The 22,124-nt window shown below is 39.3% G+C and overlaps 2 protein-coding genes across 4 annotated transcripts in view; both read right to left on the reverse strand.

The window, feature by feature from the left end:
* Nucleotides 1-8,773, reverse strand: part of LOC124258271 (lymphocyte cytosolic protein 2-like) — a 29,357-nt gene extending 20,584 nt beyond the window's left edge. The window contains exons 1-7 of the mRNA XM_046692338.1: nt 8,765-8,773; nt 5,973-6,080; nt 4,621-4,651; nt 3,362-3,405; nt 2,848-2,890; nt 2,354-2,383; nt 1,306-1,335 (exon numbers count right to left, since the gene is read on the reverse strand). Of these exons, the coding sequence (XP_046548294.1) occupies nt 1,306-1,335; nt 2,354-2,383; nt 2,848-2,890; nt 3,362-3,405; nt 4,621-4,651; nt 5,973-6,080; nt 8,765-8,773 (295 nt within the window). The remainder of the gene's footprint in view (nt 1-1,305; nt 1,336-2,353; nt 2,384-2,847; nt 2,891-3,361; nt 3,406-4,620; nt 4,652-5,972; nt 6,081-8,764) is intronic.
* Nucleotides 5,973-22,124, reverse strand: part of LOC124258314 (WASH complex subunit 3-like) — a 38,832-nt gene continuing 22,680 nt past the window's right edge. For 2 of the 3 annotated variants that reach the window (XM_046692398.1, XM_046692397.1), the window contains 4 exons: nt 17,284-17,401; nt 11,463-11,516; nt 10,475-10,587; nt 5,973-6,080 (listed from right to left, as the gene is read on the reverse strand). In XM_046692398.1, coding sequence (XP_046548354.1) covers nt 10,562-10,587; nt 11,463-11,516; nt 17,284-17,401 — 198 coding nt within the window. In that variant the 3' untranslated portion in view covers nt 5,973-6,080; nt 10,475-10,561. The remainder of the gene's footprint in view (nt 6,081-10,474; nt 10,588-11,462; nt 11,517-17,283; nt 17,402-22,124) is intronic. The other variant, XM_046692399.1, reaches the window with a different exon arrangement.

The raw sequence follows: 22,124 nt of genomic DNA on the forward strand, positions 1-22,124 counted from the left end.
GGTGGATATTAGCCACTTTACAAACAATGTTATTATTATAATTGATAAAACTGTAGTGCTTACTATTAGTACAATAGTGAGTAAGACTAAGCTTAGAGATCACATTCAACCTGTTCTCGAATCGCTTCATTGGCTACGTGTAGAAGAGAGGACACACTTCAAAATTCTGTCACTGCATACCAGGCTGTTCACATCTCCTCCATACCTACAAATTTAACATCTGTCTACCAGCCTACGCGAAGCCTACGCTCTGCTGATCAGTTCTTCCCTTGTGTTCCTGCCTACAAGTTAAAATCATCTGACGCCAGAACCTTTCAGTATGCATCAGCTTATTCTCTTCCCTATGGTCTGAGATGCTCCCTAAGTACATGACGTTTTTAAAGCTCATCTCAAGACCTATCTCTTTGGGTGAGATTAAAATCAACTTGAACTGTTGTATGCGCCCATGAGGTGTGGCGATCAATGTCCTGATTGTTATCATTATTACAAATTAATGAATTAATGGGGATTAGATTATTATTAATGTTTCCATGTAAAAAGACAAGAGGTGGAGCTGATTCACTGAGGTGATAAATATGGATGACAATGAGAGTGATTGTAACACCAGTCAGTTGTACTTCACCTGCATCACAACAAGTGATTAATAAAGCCTGGTTTGGACAAACCAATGACTGATAGCATGATGAATTATTCCTGGAATGCTGGGTACCCATTCTGCCCCGAAATTCCCCCAGACACATGGAAATAAGCAGAAGCTACCACTGAGATGTAGGTAGGTCAGTAGGCAGGTATACACTGGTTGAGCTTATTATCCTTGTGGAAGCAAATCAAGTATTGAAGGACAAGCTCATATTGGGGTTATTAGTAACTATGGTAACCAGATCTCTTTATTGTTCCATATGAACCATTTCTATTTTGACTTGTGCTACACAGAGCTAAGGCTCCAATAGTGTTTTCCTTTCCCAATTTGCATCACACTTTATCTACAAAGTGCATGAATAGTGATGTAAAAGGTATGTAGCCTATTAATGATCCCAACACGATCTGAACACAGAAAGTTGCAGATTAAAAAAATATAGTACACATATTTGAAGGCAAGTGTTTCAGGAAGTGAATCGCTGTGCAGTTTTCTTGGGGTTACATTCATACTGTATAGGGTTGGTTAAACCCACATGTTCCCACTAGGGAACTGATCAGGGGAACAAAACTGAACGGCCTATAGGTCCATGTAGCACCAAGTCAATATTGAAATCATATAAAGGGAGCACCAGAGAAATATGGTTACTGCAGCTTAGTTATTCTCACTTGTTGTATGTTCCAAGCTTGTATACTCATCTTGAAAATAAAAACAAAGTTTCATAAGAAAATCCCCTGTTATTCGATGGTAGTTTCGACATCACAGCCTTTCTAGGCTAAATAAGTTCTGTGTTTGTATTCATTTCAGTTGAGTCTATATGACAATTGTATTAACTGTTATATGCAGGGTGAGTGACAGGGTTGGATGTTGTTGTGGAGACTAAGGCTTAGTCTCTGAATATATATAGATAGTAACAAACAAGCCCATTTATATTGAAAAGGAGCCCTAGGGAGACCAGAGATTCAGAACCTGAGGAAATCTAGACTTGCTTTATTTAGGGCTTTAGCACTGCAGAGAGGGCTTGGCAGTATTCAAATTAATGGGTTCAGGGACTGTGAGACAGACAGGGTTGGATGCTGTTGTGGAGATTACAGTGATTAGACAGGGATCACACAGGTTGAGTTGACATTGGGATAGGGCCACGAGTACACTGGCATAGGATCTCACTAGCTGAAAGGTAAGTTTGGATGAGGGTCGGTGTGACTTGGAAGGGGGTGGTGTCCTCACCAGAACTCTTAGATCTTTCTGATACCCTGACCCTTGTTACCACTACAATATATAAGAATAGACTCAACTTTATCATGTAATTACAATTGAGCGTGTGATTCCATACAGACAATGAATATTCATGATGCTCACAACTGAGACAGTTAACAACAGACTATAATGAGAAAAGGATAGTATCTAGAAAATGATTTTAAGGACATTTCCATGAGATCAGACCAAATTCAATGAGCTAATTTCAATGCAGTGAGATATGAGTCAATATCTCATACCAGTCATCAATCTGTAGACAAAACAGCCTTGACCTGACAAACTAGTTGCTTACCTCATAACAAAATACCTGTGGGGTGCTGGGAAAGGTTTTAGAAAAATAGGTGTGCCCTGGAAGTACCAAGGAGACATTTACACTGAAATAAGCAGGTAGACAATAGCTCAGTAAAATTATTATCCTGGTTGAAGCAGGTCAGGTGTGGAAGGATATAATTTTCTCACGCGCTGCTTGTTCCAAGTCTATGTATTCATCTTGAAAATACACCAATAATTAATTACCATGTGACTGTATTTTGTATTGTTCTCATTCCAACATCTCAAAGATTCTTAACTGTTTATTATTTATCCTAACCAAGTCCATATAACATAACCAGCCAAACTGACAGACTGTAGTTTAAGTGGGCATGTCAAAGGATTTCAGTCCTACCATTTGTTTCCTATAGCATGGCACCCAGGGGCCGGCCCAAGAAGGTGCTAACTTCTTTTTCATATGCTGCAATTTATCCAGTGGATCAATACATGTTATTAACAATCACCTCAAGCACTACATTGATTTCTAACTTTTTAAAAATTCTTTCCCAAACATTCCTGTAAGTAATAATGATCACTACTTGTTTGAGCTACTACTTCTACAGTTGTGTTAAGTGTTGAAATTTAGACAGGATATTATGCAAGAAAGTAGTAAATAAAGTGAAAGAAAAAATGATCTTACGTACTTGACAATTCTCCCTGATCCATGGGCTCGTATACTTCCTGTTCCTGTACAAAATAAACACAAAGTGTAATGGTGCCATGCGAAAACATCTCTCATCTACTCGATTCATACGAGACAAAAACAATGTTACACTTTTTATTGTGCAATTAGAGAAATTAACTTGATGTGGTTCATGGTCCCCTTAGCTTGAGTTTACTACTGACAACATCGCCTATCATGGCAAAGAAAGAAACAGGGAAAGAAGTCCTTTGTTGGAGGTAAACGGTCAGAATATGAGACAAGAAGCTCTACACAGGTTATTTTATACCTAGATGAAAATATTCTTCCACTTTTGCACAATTTAAACGTGCCATTCCAATTAAATTTTAGTCTTTATTGATTAACATAGAGTACCAGAAGATATATCTTTCTTTATCATATTTATGAAAAAAAGAAAATAATAAATAGTACATTTAGGTTTTTTATTGAGTGTACAAGATTAAGGTACGGATGAAGCAGTGTGTTGTGGTACTTACCTCTTGTGGAAGCGGAGGGGGAGGTCTGGAACCTTTCCTGCCACCTAGAACATCACATAGAGCAATGAGAAACCATGTCAGGTGTTTCTATAGACAAGTAGGGACCTTTAGCCTATAGATGGGTCCAAAGAAAATCAATGAAAGCAGAAATATAAGACAAGATCATTGCATACACCATTTGACCATCCTCAATCCCATAGTGGAAACTGACTGCAGTTGACAGTCAGACAGGGTTACAGTTTCTTTGAGTGGCATTTAGAAGCTGGGAAGTACAAAATTGGCAAACTTTATGGATAACTTATTACAGTTTTCATACAGTGTAGCCCTGAACGTGAATCTGCATCAAATATCGCCTCGTAATAAACAAGGCTTACAGTTCCAGGGGAGTGAGTGAACTGTGTTTTGCCCACGATATACAGTAGGCAAGAAAGGATTTACAGGGAAACCTGTCTAAACCGGCACCCAACAGGACTGAAATAAAATGCTGGTATTGACAGGGTGTCGGATTAGACAGTGACAATCATTTTCCAACATGGCTGCCATTTACACTCGTCAATGTCTTTATCTCAATCTAGCGTGCCATGAGGATTAATTAGTGTACTGGATTATGGGTCCTTGATTGGACTGCTCATATCCATGCTGGTTTAGACAGTGTTAATTACAGTTAAAATTGCTTGTTGGGACTGGAAAGTCGTGCCGGAATACGGAATAGAGAGGTGCCGGATAAGATAATGTTTTAATTATAATAATATCGTTGTAAAATGGCGGGACCAAAATTTTATGCTGGTTTTGACAGTGTGCCGGATTAGACAGGTGCCGATGTTGGCAGGTTTCACTGTAATTTAAAGAGAGAGCATTTAAAAAATGCTCATGCTATTGTCTTATATAATTGCTAACACACTTTTCACATTTTTCCATACACCTTTGTTCTATGGTCAGACGGATGTGTGTATGAACTAACAAACACTTCAAACCAGTTGTGGCGCAATTGTTCTGTGATCAAATGGACTAGCTCTAAGTGTTGACAATAAATGTAATGATTTTGAAGATGTGATTGCTGAGAGTAAGCTGTGGACAAAATGGATACAATACAAAGTATGAGGCCAGTAACAAAAGAACAGGTGTGGAACTTGTGAGCTGCATCAGAAAGGTGGTGTGCTTCCACACAACAAACTATTTATCCTACAACATCTCACAAACTACAACATAATGTCACTACTGTACTGTACTGTAGTTCAGGTAACAAGTTGATACAGTACCTGTTGGTGGGGGTAATGGTGGTCGATCATCCTGAAATTACAAACAGACATCATCAGTACCACAGTTGAGGCTGCAGATGCAGCAGATACTGATACCCAATCCCCAGGCTGCAGATGCAGCAGATACTGATACCCAATCCCCAGGCTGCAGATGCAGCAGATACTGATACCCAATCCCCAGGCTGCAGATGCAGCAGATACTGATACCCAATCCCTGCAGATGCAGCTGCAGATGCAGATGCAGCAGATACTGATACCCAATCCCCAAGCTGCAGATGCAGCAGATACTGATACCCAATCCCCAAGCTGCAGATGCAGCAGATACTGATACCCAATCCCCAGGCTGCAGATGCAGCAGATACTGATACCCAATCCCCAAGCATGGAATATCGCAGCTACATTTTTGTGTACAGCAACTGTGTGGATATCAATGTCACCACAAGATGGGGTCTCAGAGTTATTTATTTCTGGAAATACACTTTCAAACCATTTAGGGGCAGTGGGATAGCCTAATGGTAAAAACATTCAGTTGTCTTGCTTAAGATACTGAGGTTTGATTCCCCACTTGGGTACAACATGTGAAGCCCATTTCTGGTGTCCCTTGCCATGATATTGCTGGAAAATTGCTAAAAACAGTGCAAAACGATACTCACTCACTCAATCACTGATACATTTAATATTTCCTCAGTTCCTGATTGTTGCTTATTAAAAGTTTCTCAGTGATATTGTGTTCTAACGATTCAACAGTTGTAATGTTCTTTCTTGCATGTTGACAAAATAATAAATATCAGCAAGCTTTCATGTAATACTCAGGTGTGTATTAATGCACTACAAATCACTTATATGGAGTCATGTATTGCCAGCTAGTGAGATACAGGGGGACTATTTACTCACTTCTAACAAGGCTGGCTTCAAACTGTACAGGCAATTGTTCATCACCAAATTAGACAACTGACAGTATTTAATCATACTTGGAAATACAGTAAAAACCTTTATAACGAACTCCAAGGGACCACTTAAATTAGTTTGTTATATCCGTAGTTCGCTATTCACTTTTTTACATGATAATATAAGGTTTATTAGTGACTTTTAAAACAGTTCGCAATAGCCGTCAGTTCGTTATATCCGTATTCGTTATAAAAGTATTCTACTGTAATATGCAAGTCTGACAGTGTTGATAAATACAGATTAGATATTACTTTCATGTACACTTTTGATGGTTAAGATTATGGCATTTGATGATTTTAAGTATGACACGGTCTCTGAGCACTCTGGTTTTTCAGTTCATTGAGTTGACAACCTAAAGGCAGTTGACTCCCCATCAGTCCCTGAAGGAAGCAAGTATCTCTTACTGTAGGGATTGGTGGCACTGGAGGCAACTGCCGACCTTTCTTCTTAGCTCTCCCCTTCTCTTCCTTCTTTGTCACCACCAGCTCCTCCTCCGGCTCCTCATACACATCCTACAGGTGAACACAAACACCTCATTAGTGACTACACATCCTACAGGTGAACACAAACACCTCGTTAGTGACTACACATCCTACAGGTGAACACAAACACCTCGTTAGTGACTACACATCCTACATGTGAACACAAACACCCTGTTAGTGACTACACATCCTACAGGTGAACATAAATGCCTTGTTAGTGACTACACATCCTACAGGTGAACATAAACACCTTGTTAGTGACTACACATCCTACAGGTGAACACAAACACCTTGTTAGTGACTATGCATCCTACAGGTGAACATAACACCTTGTTAGTGACTACACATCCTACAGGTGAACACAAACACCTTGTTAGTGACAATACATCCTACAGGTGAACACAAACACCTTGTTAGTGACTACACATCCTACAGGTGAACATAAACACCTTGTTAGTGACTACACATCCTACAGGTGAACACAAAAACCTTGTTAGTGACTACACATCCTACATGTGAACATAAACACCTCGTTAGTGACTACACATCCTACAGGTGAACATAAACACCTTGTTAGTGACTACACATCCTACAGGTGAACATAAACACCTTGTTAGTGACTATACATTCTACAGGTGAACACAAACACCCTGTTAGTGACTACACATCCTACAGGTGAGCACAAACACCTTGTTAGTGACTATACATCCTACAGGTGAACACAAACACCCTGTTAGTGACTACACATCCTACAGGTGAACATAAACACCTTGTTAGTGAATACACATCCTACAGGTGAACATAAACACCTTGTTAGTGACTATACATTCTACAGGTGAACACAAACACCCTGTTAGTGACTACACATCCTACAGGTGAACACAAACACCTTGTTAGTGACTATACATTCTACAGGTGAACACAAACACCCTGTTAGTGACTACACATCCTACAGGTGAACACAAACACCTTGTTAGTGACTATACATCCTACAGGTGAACACAAACACCTTGTTAGTGACTACACATCCTACAGGTGAACATAAACACCTTGTTAGTGACTACACATCCAACAGGTCAACACAAACACCTTGTTAGTGACTACACATCATACAGGTGACCACAAACATCACACCAGTGACTACACATCATCCAGGTGACCACAAACATCACACCAGTGAGTACACATCATACAGGTGACCACAAACATCACACCAGTGACTACACATCATCCAGGTGACCACAAACATCACACCAGTGACTACACATCATACAGGTGACCACAAACATCACACCAGTGACTACACATCATCCAGGTGACCACAAACATCACACCAGTGACTACACATCATACAGGGGACCACAAACATCACACCAGTGACTACACATCATCCAGGTGACCACAAACATCACACCAGTGAGTACACATCATCCAGGTGACCACAAACATCACACCAGTGACTACACATCATCCAGGGGACCACAAACATCACACCAGTGAGTACACATGCTACAGGGGACCACAAACATCACACCAGTGACTACACATCATCCAGGTGACCACAAACATCACACCAGTGAGTACACATCATCCAGGTGACCACAAACATCACACCAGTGACTACACATCATCCAGGTGACCACAAACATCACACCAGTGACTACACATCATCCAGGTGACCACAAACATCACACCAGTGAATACACATCATCCAGGTGACCACAAACATCACACCAGTGACCACACATCATCCAGGGGACCACAAACATCACACCAGTGAGTACACATCCTACAGGTGAACATAAACACCTTGTTAGTGACTATACATTCTACAGCTGAACACAAACATCCTGTTAGTGACTACACATCCTACAGGTGAACACAAACACCTTGTTAGTGACTATACATTCTACAGGTGAACACAAACACCCTGTTAGTGACTACACATCCTACAGGTGAACACAAACACCTTGTTAGTGACTATACATCCTACAGGTGAACACAAACACCTTGTTAGTGACTACACATCCTACAGGTGAACCATAAACATCCACCAGTGACTACACATCATCCAGGTCAACACAAACATCCTTGTTAGTGACTACACATCATACAGGTGACCACAAACATCACACCAGTGACTACACATCATCCAGGTGACCACAAACATCACACCAGTGAGTACACATCATCCAGGTGACCACAAACATCACACCAGTGAGTACACATCATCCAGGTGACCACAAACATCACACCAGTGACCACAAACATCACACCAGTGAGTACACATCCTACAGGGGACCACAAACATCACACCAGTGACTACACATCATACAGGGGACCACAAACATCACACCAGTGACTACACATCATACAGGTGACCACAAACATCACACCAGTGAGTACACATCATCCAGGTGACCACAAACATCACACCAGTGACTACACATCATCCAGGTGACCACAAACATCACACCAGTGACTACACATCATCCAGGTGACCACAAACATCACACCAGTGAGTACACATCCTACAGGGGACACATCATCCAGGTGACCACAAACATCACACCAGTGACTACACATCATCACACAGGGGACCACAAACATCACACCAGTGACTACACATCATCCAGGTGACCACAAACATCACACCAGTGAGTACACATCATCCAGGTGACCACAAACATCACACCAGTGACTACACATCCTACAGGGGACATCATCACACCAGTGACTACACATCATCCAGGTGACCACAAACATCACACCAGTGACTACACATCATACAGGTGACCACAAACATCACACCAGTGACTACACATCATCCAGGTGACCACAAACATCACACCAACATCACACCAGTGACTACACATCATCCAGGTGACCACAAACATCACACCAGTGAGTACACATCATCCAGGTGACCACAAACATCACACCAGTGACTACACATCATCCAGGTGACCACAAACATCACACCAGTGACTACACATCATCCAGGTGACCACAAACATCACACCAGTGACTACACATCATCCAGGTGACCACAAACATCACACCAGTGAGTACACATCATCCAGGTGACCACAAACATCACACCAGTGACTACACATCATCCAGGTGACCACAAACATCACACCAGTGACTACACATCATACAGGTGACCACAAACATCACACCAGTGAGAACACATCATACAGATGACCACAAACATCACACCAGTGACTACACAGAGAGTACACACATCATCAGGTGACCACAAACATCACACCAGTGACTGACACACATCATCCAGGGGACCACAAACATCACACCAGTGACTACACATCATCCAGGTGACCACAAACATCACACCAGTGAGTACACATCATACAGGTGACCACAAACATCACACCAGTGTGACTACACATCATCCAGGTGACCACAAACATCACACCAGTGAGTACACATCATCCAGGGGACCACAAACATCACACCAGTGACTACACATCATCCAGGTGACCACAAACATCACACCAGTGACTACACATCATCCAGGGTGACCACAAACATCACACCAGTGAGTACACATCATCCAGGTGACCACAAACATCACACCAGTGACTACACATCATCCAGGTGACCACAAACATCACACCAGTGAGTACACATCATCCAGGTGACCACAAACATCACACCAGTGACTACACATCATCCAGGTGACCACAAACATCACACCAGTGAATACACATCATCCAGGTGACCACAAACATCACACCAGTGAGTACACATCCTACAGGTGACCACAAACATCACACCAGTGACTACACATCATCCAGGTGACCACAAACATCACACCAGTGAGTACACATCATCCAGGTGACCACAAACATCACACCAGTGACCACAAACATCACACCAGTGAGTACACATCATCCAGGTGACCACAAACATCACACCAGTGACTACACATCATCCAGGTGACCACAAACATCACACCAGTGACTACACATCATCCAGGTGACCACAAACATCACACCAGTGACTACACATCATCCAGGTGACCACAAACATCACACCAGTGAGTACACATCATCCAGGTGACCACAAACATCACACCAGTGACTACACCTCCTACAGGTGAACACATACTCAGAAATGCCTTTTCCTTATAGACGATTGACTTCATATTTTCTTGAAATACATTTCGTTTAACTAAAGCACTGGTTTAAAACATGTACATGATGTCATGAGGTAAGGGCCCAAGCTGATTGCTGACCTCTGCTTAAGTCACAATCACAAGCATTCACTATGTCTGTTACCAGCCAAACCTGCGATGAGATATTGATGTGGTGAAATCAAATGGAAGTACCAAAAGCATGCATAACATGACTGCAGGCCCTGTTCTATAATGTTAAACTGTGAACAGCCTGGTGTCTTACCTCGTCCTCGACTGGTGGGGGTGGGGGTGCTGATCTTTGTGCGGGTCTGGGCGGGGCATCTCTTTCAGGGGGTTTAGGTACAGGTGGTTAGCGTCTTGAAGGGGCAGGAGGCGCTGGATACAACAATCAAACAAGTTTATCATTAATCATGGTATCCTAGCAACCATTCCACTGACAGTTCTCAAAGCTAATCACAACTCCTGTTAAAGGGTCATTGATAACATTCAACCACATTCCTAAAAGCCTGTGTCAGATTAAAGGATTTTAAATAGTTTTGGTCAATATATGCATATATTAGAGGTATTATCAAATTTTACAACATATGACTAAAAGCAACTAAATTAGGTTTTATTCCTATACCAAAATGTTTCATAACATATTATATAAAGTGTAAGTATTTTGTCTCCAACCTTAATTTGACAGTTCTCCAGTTTGAGTTGTGTCTTTGAGACAAATGAATATATTTTCTTTTGTCTCAAATTCCTTTTTGAGGAAGTAGGAGAGATGGAATATATTCCAGTATCCCAGCATTGATAAAGGTCAACCAATACACATAGCAAACTTCATTAGTGAGTGAGTTTAGTTTTACACCGCACTCAGCAATATCACAGCTATATGGTGGCGGTCTGTAAGTAATCGAGTCTGGACCAGACAATCCAGTGATTAACAGTATGAGTATCAACCTACGCAACTGGGTTACGATGACATGTGTCAACCAAGTCAGCGAGTCTGACCACCCGATCCCGTTAGTCGCCTCTTACGACATGCATGGGTTACTGAAGATCAGCAAGCCTCATTACATCAGTTTCAATGGGAGCAATTGAAATCAAACTGAGCAATATGAAACCTTTCTTGCATTGAGTAAAAGTCTGATGCCAGCTATCATGACCATTGAGACATGTGTGACACAGTAATGACAAGTGAAGACGTTACTTTCATGGTTCTGTTTAGAGACGTGTAACTTAGTTCAGGTGAATGATTATATTACCTTCTTGAGGCTCCACATAGTCGTCCTCGGAGCTGTCATCACTGTGGTCTGGCACTGGAAATACATGACACACATACAGACAACCCCCTCCACTGTGACTCTCCATTGTCATGTCAGCCAAGTCTTTCGTAAGGCAAATAAATACAGAGGATGATTCTACATTTCTCATGTAAAAGAGACCCCAAAACAACTGAACATTTCCTGTGTTTCTTTTTGTAAAGGAAACTGCAGAAGTTGACAAGTGTACTCACATATTATGGAAGATGACATTAGCATGACCTTGAAGGCCTTATTGGTAATTTACTCAAACATGGATAGATCTTTTCTTTTCTTAAAAAGAATACTTTTGGTCTCCAATTTTGTTCCCCCTAAAACATACAACAGTCTTTCCAATATTCTTGTCTGCAGTGCTGACTTGCAGAAATGGCTGGAATAAATTTGAATTCATATTGACTCCATTTTGATAATGATTTTGTTTAGAACATTCTGAGGACAGATATATAAATCACATACCAACTTAACACTGGATGCATAATGCAGCTAAGACTTGAAACCATAACTTGGGATCTCACAAATTGTATTGAGACAAACAGATACTTGACATCAGAGGAGAAATAATAGGAACAGGGAGAATTCAAGACAGACAAAGCTTCATCATCTTGACAATGTCAGTTTATCCTAGTTTCACTCTACCTGGCACTAGTCGATCAGCACAACTCACATACAATGACATTATGTGTTGTGGGTAGAGTAACCAAACGTGAAATGACATCCACTAGTTTGTACATCATTAAAGTATGGCAAAGTGATATGAACTCAGAAATTTGAAAAGCACTATTGATGAAATATATAATCATACTGGTGAAATACATTTTGATTATAATAAAGCAAGAATGAAATCTTTGAAGGGCATTTAGATGTGGAATACATAAGAAAAGCAAGATTTATGGATGTCAAGTTCTTTATTGTGAATAACACAAAGCAAGAATAAAACTGTAGAATTTGACACAGAAAATATTGTAACATGGGACTGATATGCAACTCCTCTGTAGAGCTGGGCTGTTGTGAACAATAGTCCATTAGATATGACAGTATTTCTCTCATTGCTTCAATAATGCTATTTTTCTATCTATGTATGAATAAACCAAGTTGTCTGGATCAGTCCAGTTATCTGCTACAAGTGAGGTGTCATTTCAAGCTCATCATCCTCCATCTGCTCCAACAGGAAGCAGGACTCCAGAACCACCATGCAGGATACAGGGGAACATGTCTATGCTAGTTCACAGTCCACCAGGGATGATCTGCAGTTGAGCAAGATGGCAGGCTAAACCTAAATGTGCTCTTCAGGAGTTCATGTCAGCCAAACATCCAACTGGTTTCTGGGTTTCTGTTCCATGAAGTTAGTTGTCTGTACTCAGTGAGTACTGCAATAGTCGATCTTTCAGAATGGATTTAGACTTTGAAGTGATTTGTTACAAGTTTACAAGAATGCTTGGATCCATTCTTGCCCAAAAAGATATTGATGAACGAGACAGTTCAGACTCTGCCATCTCAGCCTCAACAGGGAGCATCTCAACATGCACTAACATTAAAGGATGTTTGCTGGGATTATTTTGTGTTCACTGCACAAATTGTGGTGTGTTTTCAGGGGGTCCTTAATGATATTGTGTAAGAACATTGTTTATTATATGACGGGTAGATTTTCGCCCTATCTGATTGGTCCTCTTGGTCACATGACAGCTTTGATGCTAAGTGATGTCAACCTTGCCACATCACGAGAGGTTGATATACAACCTTGGCACATCGCGAGAGGTTGATATCACAATTCGAGCATCTCCCGTGGCTAAAAATAGATTTGGGATATTCCAGCTGTGAACTCCGAACTGTGTGCGTCACGCTAGCTAAGGAAGCGATAGGCATCGCATCGTCCCTGTGACTGTGTTGGTTTAGAATTACGTCTCATTTGTATCAAAATGGCATATGAGCTCTGAAAGCTGTAAGCCTATTCTAGCTTATATTTAGTCTCTCATATGTCACAGAAGAACAGGTGTTCAGTACTTTTGTCATATAATAAAACAATTATTGACTTCAGTTCGGTTGATCCAATGATTTATCAACCTTGGACATGTGATATTTACCTTGGCTTTCTATCTCCAGTATTAAGCCATGCAAACAAAAGTCATTAACAAAATCCAATCACATCATTTTAGTTTAGTCAATTCCCATTCCTGAACAGACCACTTGCAGAATATATGAACTACACCACACTTTTATCCAGCTGCAACCTAATTCTAACCTCCAAACACTGTTGTGTCACACATATTACAATATCAGCAGAATGCCCTACACAACAACGAGGGAAATTCCTAAATAAATTCTTGTCATATTCTCAAAGTCTTCTCTTTGGATCTTGTGGCTAGTGAGAAAAGGTTTTCAAAAAGTAGAGTGTTTCTTTCTTTACTGAAAAAACAACTCATTGCTTTTTTTACACATTTCAGATTCTGAGAGAAAGATTCTTTAAACAAAATGCCCTGAACAAGTGAGAAAATGATGTTATATATCCTCCTTCTTATATATGAGTTCATCCCTTCACCTGTATGTGAGAAGAAGATGAACGGATGGACAGACAGACACCAGGAACTTTGGATACTACTTTCAGTATGGTCCAGCAGACATCCTCTAATTCTATTACCACATACAGCCCTGGACATGCACACTACTCCATCACAGCCCACCATCATGTGTGTGTCATACATCAGATTGGAAACATGTTAAACATCAATCTGTAGGTTATATTCAGAATATATTTTGAATATTCTCACAGTTCCTGTGGTTCTCCAGTGGACTTTGGACCTGCTTTTACTGATCTGTGGTATGATTGGGAGTACATCATGAGCACATGTTGATGAATTACTATCATAAAGTGATGATACCAGTTGTTAGTGAAAACATGAACATATCCTTCCCCTTGGCTCATCACAAACACATGCAAAGGTAAGTCAACTGTTCCATGTAAAGTACTTTTGTTAAGTGTATGTGATTTCATCTACGTGTTTAATTATATTCATGTCAACATATATATTTAATGACTGATGGCAGATATATTACAGAGGCCTGATCCACAAAGCATTTGTAGCATCACGAGTACCTGTATAGTTATCACAGGCTTACAAATAATGCAGTGCTAGGTATACTTTATTGACTGGACCACTGATTGATAAACCTGTCCATTATGCACTGCTAGTTATCAGTAGAAGTTCTGCCCAGTACTACTGTTCCCTGGCCATTCAACAAGTAATCTTAACTACAAATGCTACAGGGTTGCTAATCACGATGGTGAATATACACATGCTGGAACAACTTAATGCTATGCCAAGCTGTTTCTAGCACATATCATAAGCTACAAACATGCAAAACAAAAGACCAGAGCACCAATCACTCAGTACCACAGGTGAAGTTTTAAACAAGTATCCCTTAGTAGCATTATAGAATATATGCCTATCACTTACCACAACAATCTGAATTCTCCATACTGAAAAGTGAACATTCTCTCATGTTTCCAGTGTAATGTTAAAGAAGGCAGATCCTTCATAGAGGTCATGGTCACAGAAGGTAGATCCTTCATAGAGGTCATGGTCACAGAAGGTAGATCCTTCATAGAGGTCATGGTCACAGAAGGTAGATCCTTCATAGAGGTCATGGTCACAGAAGGTAGATCCTTCATAGAGGTCATGGTCACAGAAGGTAGATCCTTCATAGGTCACAGAAGGTAGATCCTTCATAGTCATGGTCACAGAAGGTAGATCCTTCATAGAGGTCATGGTCACAGAAGGTAGATCCTTCATAGAGGTCATGATCACAGAAGGTAGATCCTTCATAGAGGTCATGGTCAAAGAAGGTAGAGCCTTCATAGAGGTCATGGTCACAGAAGGCAGATCCTTCATTGAGGTCATGATCAAAGAAGGTAGAGCCTTCATTGAGGTCATGATCACAGAAGGAAGATCCTTCATAGAGGTCATGGTCACAGAAGGTAGATCCTTCATAGAGGTCATGGTCAAAGAAGGCAGAGCCTCCATAGAGGTCATGATCAAAGAAGGTAGAGCCTTCATTGAGGTCATGGTCAAAGAAGGCAGATCCTTCATAGAGGTCATGGTCACAGAAGGAAGATCCTTCATAGAGGTCATGGTCAAAGAAGGTAGAGCCTCCATAGAGGTCATGATCAAAGAAGGTAGAGCCTTCATTGAGGTCATGGTCAAAGAAGGTAGATCCTTCATAGAGGTCATGGTCAAAGAAGGCAGATCCTTCATAGAGGTCATGGTCACAGAAGGAAGATCCTTCATAGAGGTCATGGTCAAAGAAGGTAGAGCCTCCATAGAGGTCATGATCAAAGAAGGTAGAGCCTTCATTGAGGTCATGGTCAAAGAAGGCAGATCCTTCATAGAGGTCATGGTCACAGAAGGTAGATCCTTCATAGAGGTCATGATCAAAGAAGGTAGAGCCTTCATTGAGGTCATGGTCAAAGAGGGTAGATCCTTCATTGAGGTCATGGTCAAAGAAGGTTGATCCTTTCTAGAGGTCATGGTCAAAGAAGGCAGATCCTTCATAGAGATCGTCAAAGAAGGCATATCCTTCATAGAGGTCATGGTCAAAGAAGGCAGATCCTTCATAGAGATCGTCAAAGAAGGCAGATCCTTCATAGAGGTCATGGTCAAAGAAGGCAGATCCTTCATAGAGGTCATGGTCAAAGAAGGCAGATCCTTCATAGAGGTCATGGTCAAAGAAGGCAGATCCTTCATAGAGATCGTCAAAGAAGGCAGATCCTTCATAGAGGTCATGGTCAAAGAAGGCAGATCAACATTATAAAACATGGGCTATTCTTCATTTCACTCAAGACTGCAGGGAAATCCTTTATCAAGAGCAAGGTCAAACGAGAGAATCCCCCATTTATAGTAAGGATCAAGAAGCACAATTTTTTACAGAACCCAAATCAAAGAATCTTCTAGAATATCTGAACAATTGCTCACAAACATCTAACAGATAATTCCTTCTTATATTGGCATTTACTTTGTTATGTATATTTTATGGTCAGATATGAATCTTCAGCATAGATATGACATCTGATATATAACTTGAAGGAGTCTGAAAGGTTTCGTTACTTCCATATCATGGATGGAGTGTGATGGATTCATGAAGTCAGGTTCACTACCAGCAGTTGATTCCTAAGTAGATTGTACTGGGAACTAATAACAGAGATGCTGTGTGTCTGAATTTGACTACCACCAACAAAATGCCACTGAACACACTTGCTGGGTTGGTTTGGTGGTGTGGGTACAGATGACAGGAATGTCTACTACTTATACATCACAAGAATGGTGCTCAAAAAGCCTGATGTGAGGAGTGGTATTTATTCCAATATTAGGAATCCAAAGGATGTGTTGCATGTAGACTATGAAGGTTCTTGTGGCTATAGGTAAGGAAACATTTCCACCAACATTTGTGTTTATTCCGCAGATGTGTCTGTCTCTCCAATGTTTTCACAAAGTACCAAATTATGTACTGTGTTCACCAGAATATCCAGCATACTCTACAGTCAATAATTTTAATTTCAAATGCAACTACATTTTTAAAGTATTTTGTGGTTAAAATAAAATGGATAAAGGGACTAAGGTCCAAGTGTGAACCAGTATCAATGAATCTCAGAACACCAAGAGTCTTGGGCATGATAGAAGGGTATGGGGAGGGACTGAGGGAGGGAGTAGGAGGAGGAGGAGGGGTTGGTTGGGGGTTGGATGGGTTCGTATAGCATAGAAAATATGACAACCTGGAGGTCTTTTAGAACCTTTCAGGGTTCCTCTTCGGCTTAGCTCTGCCTGTAGTTTCTCCAGAATTGTGCCACTGCCACCTAACTGTGCTGGGGGATTTTCTGGTTCTTCATAATCCTGATGTCAACAACACATATAAGCAAGACATAAAACCACAATGCAGCATTCTAACTGAGATAAAAAGGTCACCATTTATTCAGTTGTTTTCCGTAAACCACTTACACAATACACTTATTAGAGCACTTCCTGAATGTCTTTATGTAACTGTCATGCAGAAGTACATGTACCTTGAATGTATGTATCTAACTGTCACACAACAATTCCTTGAATGTCTGTATGTAACTGTCACACAGCAATGCCTTGAATGTCTGTATGTAACTGTCACACACCAATTCCTTGAATGTCTTTATGTAACTGTCACACACCAATTCCTTGAATGTCTGTATGTAACTGTCACACACCAATTCCTTGAATGTCTGTATGTAACTGTCACACAGCAATTCCTTGAATGTCTCTATGTAACTGTCAGACAAGTTCCTAATGATCTGTATGTCAATGTAGAACAACAGTTTTAATTACTGCATGTTACTGTCAAATAACTGTTCTACGTTAGTGTCAAACAACACTTCTGTACTACTGTCAAACAATATTTCTTTATTCATTTCAAAAGACATTTCCAATTCTGTTAAACAACATTTCTATATAAGTGTAAAATAACAGTTCTTCACTGCTGTCAAACAATAGTTCTGTTTCTGTTTTATGTTAGTTTCAAACAATGGTATCCCAACTGTATAAGTCAATGGTACCTTTTACCTCAGATTTCAACACAAAAAGTGAAAACTATATGCCAAAGCAATGATTCAAAGAATACAAAAAATTATATGATGCAAGCTAAAATATCAAAATATGAGAGTGAAAAAATGCTTGGTTTATAAATACAAGAGTGTAAAATGCCACACTTTAGTTTTTCATTACTATCTTTCATTACACACTGAAAGAATACTTTTTTTTTCTTCTGACAAAATTCTGCTTGGTGATTCTTGATATATAATTGTTCTCTAGAATAAATATTCATGGTGTCAAAATACAATTATGTTTTTTAAGGGTTGTTGAAAGAAAAAAAAATGTCATGTGTTGAGGATGGACATAAAGACAGATACTCTCACGAACCATCCCTAACAAATGACAGGACATGTCCGATAAAACCAAACACTAACCATGAAGAAATATTCTTGATTAACATTTCTTTGAATGAAGTAAGATGTCAACAATCAGATCTATATAATACAAAACCGAAAATGAGAATATATATACAATGTTTAATATAATGCTTAATTTACTTAATTTATATAAATAAAATTTAATCAGATTAAGGTGGTATAGCATATATGATATGATATTAATGCTTGTGTTGTCTGGCCACTGGGAGCAAGGCATGTGCAAGATATAAAGTTAGAAAGGTAAAACATGGAAAGTCATGCATAACATGCTTACAGCAGGCAATTTGCATCAATCTAAATGAAGACATTGGTCACATTCAAACAACCTCTGAATCTGGTTGTAAACACATAACTTCAAAATATTTCCCTATGCTTAATGTACACTGTATATGATTCCATTAAGTTCATGCTTTTGCCATTATAATAACACCATCATAAAAATACATCAACCATCATCATCATCATCATCATCATCATCATCATCATCATCAATCAGAAGGTGGTATCTTCTAGGTTACACAGCACATGCCACAAGCAACAACTTGTTCATCTCGACAGTGTACATGCAATAAATGATTTTCTGATACCTTACAAATTAAATTACATATATTTGATTAATTAACTAGGAAAGATTTAACATATTGTAATTTAAGTATGTACTGTCAATTTCAAGGTTACTATTTCAGACAAAAAGTCTTACATAAGTTTTGTATAGCTATGAAATCATTGTGTACAGAATAAAGTAAAAATATAAAAAAACTGGCAAAAAATAACAAACTAGGCAATATCACGTTAAACGTCACATGACTCTGACATCAAACTCCACTCAGGTCATGTGACCAACTTCTTCCGGAAAACTACTACGCAGAATCCTAAACATCGTACATGTCAGTTGATATTTCATGCATGTTTCTCAGGTAACGGAATCATGTCGTCGCAACACGAGATCAGGTAAGTTGAGGTGTTGCATGTGAGCATCATGGGACAGTGATTGCATGCCAAGCTCATGACTCCCTGCATGTCACAGACTTCAGTCACCAGGGAAACCATCCATCTCTCAGCAACTACACATCTGGCTTTTTATTTCATAAATTCACAATGCAAAAATTAACCATCCAAAATTAATTAATTTAACTGAATGTCAAAAATACTAAAATATATCCTTTTACTATCTGTCATTCAATTATGGAAGCCTTTACTTCAGAATGACACACAGCAAATATCATAAAATTATTCCATCATATAATGTCCCTACCTAATATGAAGTACCGTGGCAACGATCTAGATCCAGGTGTCTCTAAGAATCTCTTGACAGAGTTCCTTTTCGAATTCCTTGACCGACATTTAAATCCATTCTCATAAACCGATTCTGGCAAGTCAAACTGAAGGCGGCGTGAGAGCGCCCGAGAAAGTGTGTTACTAGTAAGCCATAATGTCTTATGCTCCAACATCATTGAACAATATGCAGCCTCCTCCTTCTCCTCTGAAGGACACTAGCAAATGAGGGGTTACTGTTATGCTGGGAGGAAATAAATACACACACCTGAAAAAAGTAGGTGAACATTTCCCAAGGTTTCAAAACAACTTAAATTCATGGAACGCTGATGCAATTATAACGGCAGCTTGTGTATAAAAAGCCATTAGGCTGATGAGAATGGTCCCCAGAAAGGCAGGCTGTGCATTACAACAAATTATTTCATTCTAGCAATGATGGGAAAAGTCATTTAGATTGGCCACTTTCACACAGAAACATACCACAACACTTCAATTCACTTCCAGGGTGCAAGGACACAACCTTCCCATAGCAAAAGGCCGAAAACCTTTGAGCTTCGGGAGCAAAGATAAAGTGCGGGAGTGTGCAACACATGAAATGCACATTTTCTCAGGGCTGGGTTTGGAAAACAACAAGGCCAAAACATGTGATGATGTAATTCTTTGGTTTTATGGTAACCTTTTAAAAGAATAACAGTCAAGTCATAAGCTCATATTTTTCATACTATTCTTCTTCATGATAACATTTATTTCCATTTAATTGGTGAATCTGTTAATTATTCTTTTTCTTTCTACTTAACTACATTATTCTAGATTAGTAACTGAAAATCGTGGGATGAAGTAAAGGTTTATGCATTGTCTTGGAGAATAAGGGGAGACAACTCTTACATGCTCAAGATGGAAATGACATTAAAAAATCTGTAATTATGAAGATTAAACTTGTTTTAATTTTTTTCTGTCAAAGATCTTATTTTGAAAATTGTTATACTTAAACTGATAAGAATCTGCAAATTCTTTCCCCAAATATAAATATTTCCATGAATCTTTTTTGAAAACACACCATCCTAATGTGTAGTAAAATGCAATTATAATTTATTTCAGGAGTCCAGAATCTCTCGTTTGCATGATGAATGAAGCTGGTGAAACTGACATATCTGGGAACAAGCATCAGTTGTTATCTCATGTGAAGTAATTTTCTACAGGGCCACATTGTGTGGGATGAAACACCTCTAGCCAATAAGTGAACTGTCCAATTCCTGATGCATCTATAAGCTGCTGGACTAGTCTATTGTGAAGAATAGGTGAGAAGATGACTTTTATGTAAACAATCTGTTCTATTTTCAAATAGTGCATTTATTTTCTAATGACCTGCAACATAATCAATTTTTGTAATAAACACTCATATTTCTCTACCAACTTGTAATTTATAGACTACTGAGATTAAAAAATATATATATGGTACTGAAACTTAAGCTGTACAATTACTGAGTGCATATTTAAACAAGAAAACCAAGGGAGCAAGCTTACCTATATCATCATAACTCTTCATAATTAACATGTATTCTTTAAAGAAAAATATATTTAACTATAATTCAAAACTAACAGACTTTTCATTGTACTTTGAACTTTATTAGATAATTCTGGTCATGTGACTAATAGAAAATTCATCGGAAGTGTGTTAAATACGCTGCCTGATGTCACTGGTGCAGAGAGTCGTGTCATGGGTCCACTAAACGTGTGGGAATAGACAGCTTCCCATATAGCCAATATGCCACTTAAATGACAGATAATTACTACAAAGTGAATTCCATGCTCGTCAATTACACAGGCTGGCTTGCATCTGTTAGTGTCATCGTTTGCAGATAATGGCAGCAATATTGAAGTGTTGGGTGCGCACAGGGCTGTGTAAACTAATTTGGGTCAGCTGAATCTATATTGGGGTTACATTATCATCAAAATAAATACAAATCTGTTACTTGTTTCAAAATGTCAATCAGCTGATAGGAAATGTCAGAGTTGTATCTCTTACATATTTCAAAGTAAGTTCAAAGTGCATTGCTTTTCAGCTATAATAAATTTATTGTAACAATGATGATTTTTAAGGATCCATTTTTATGAGTCAATTATCAAAATCGTTTCTGTTTTCATAAATCATAAAAGATAAAAAAGAATTATAACAGTGATGTTATTACATATTGTCAGCAGTTGTCCTTATCAAATTACCCTAATACATAATCTGGACTGTAAACGGGGAAATAACACATCAACTCTGCCTAGACGTGGACATTGCATATGACACCAATTTCATGCGAAGCACAAACTGTCTAACTGTCACGCTCTGTCAGTGT

Source organism: Haliotis rubra, unplaced genomic scaffold (genome assembly GCF_003918875.1).
Source record: "Haliotis rubra isolate DU_JTF1 unplaced genomic scaffold, ASM391887v1 Scf69, whole genome shotgun sequence".
In the NCBI taxonomy this organism is placed as follows: domain Eukaryota; kingdom Metazoa; phylum Mollusca; class Gastropoda; order Lepetellida; family Haliotidae; genus Haliotis; species Haliotis rubra.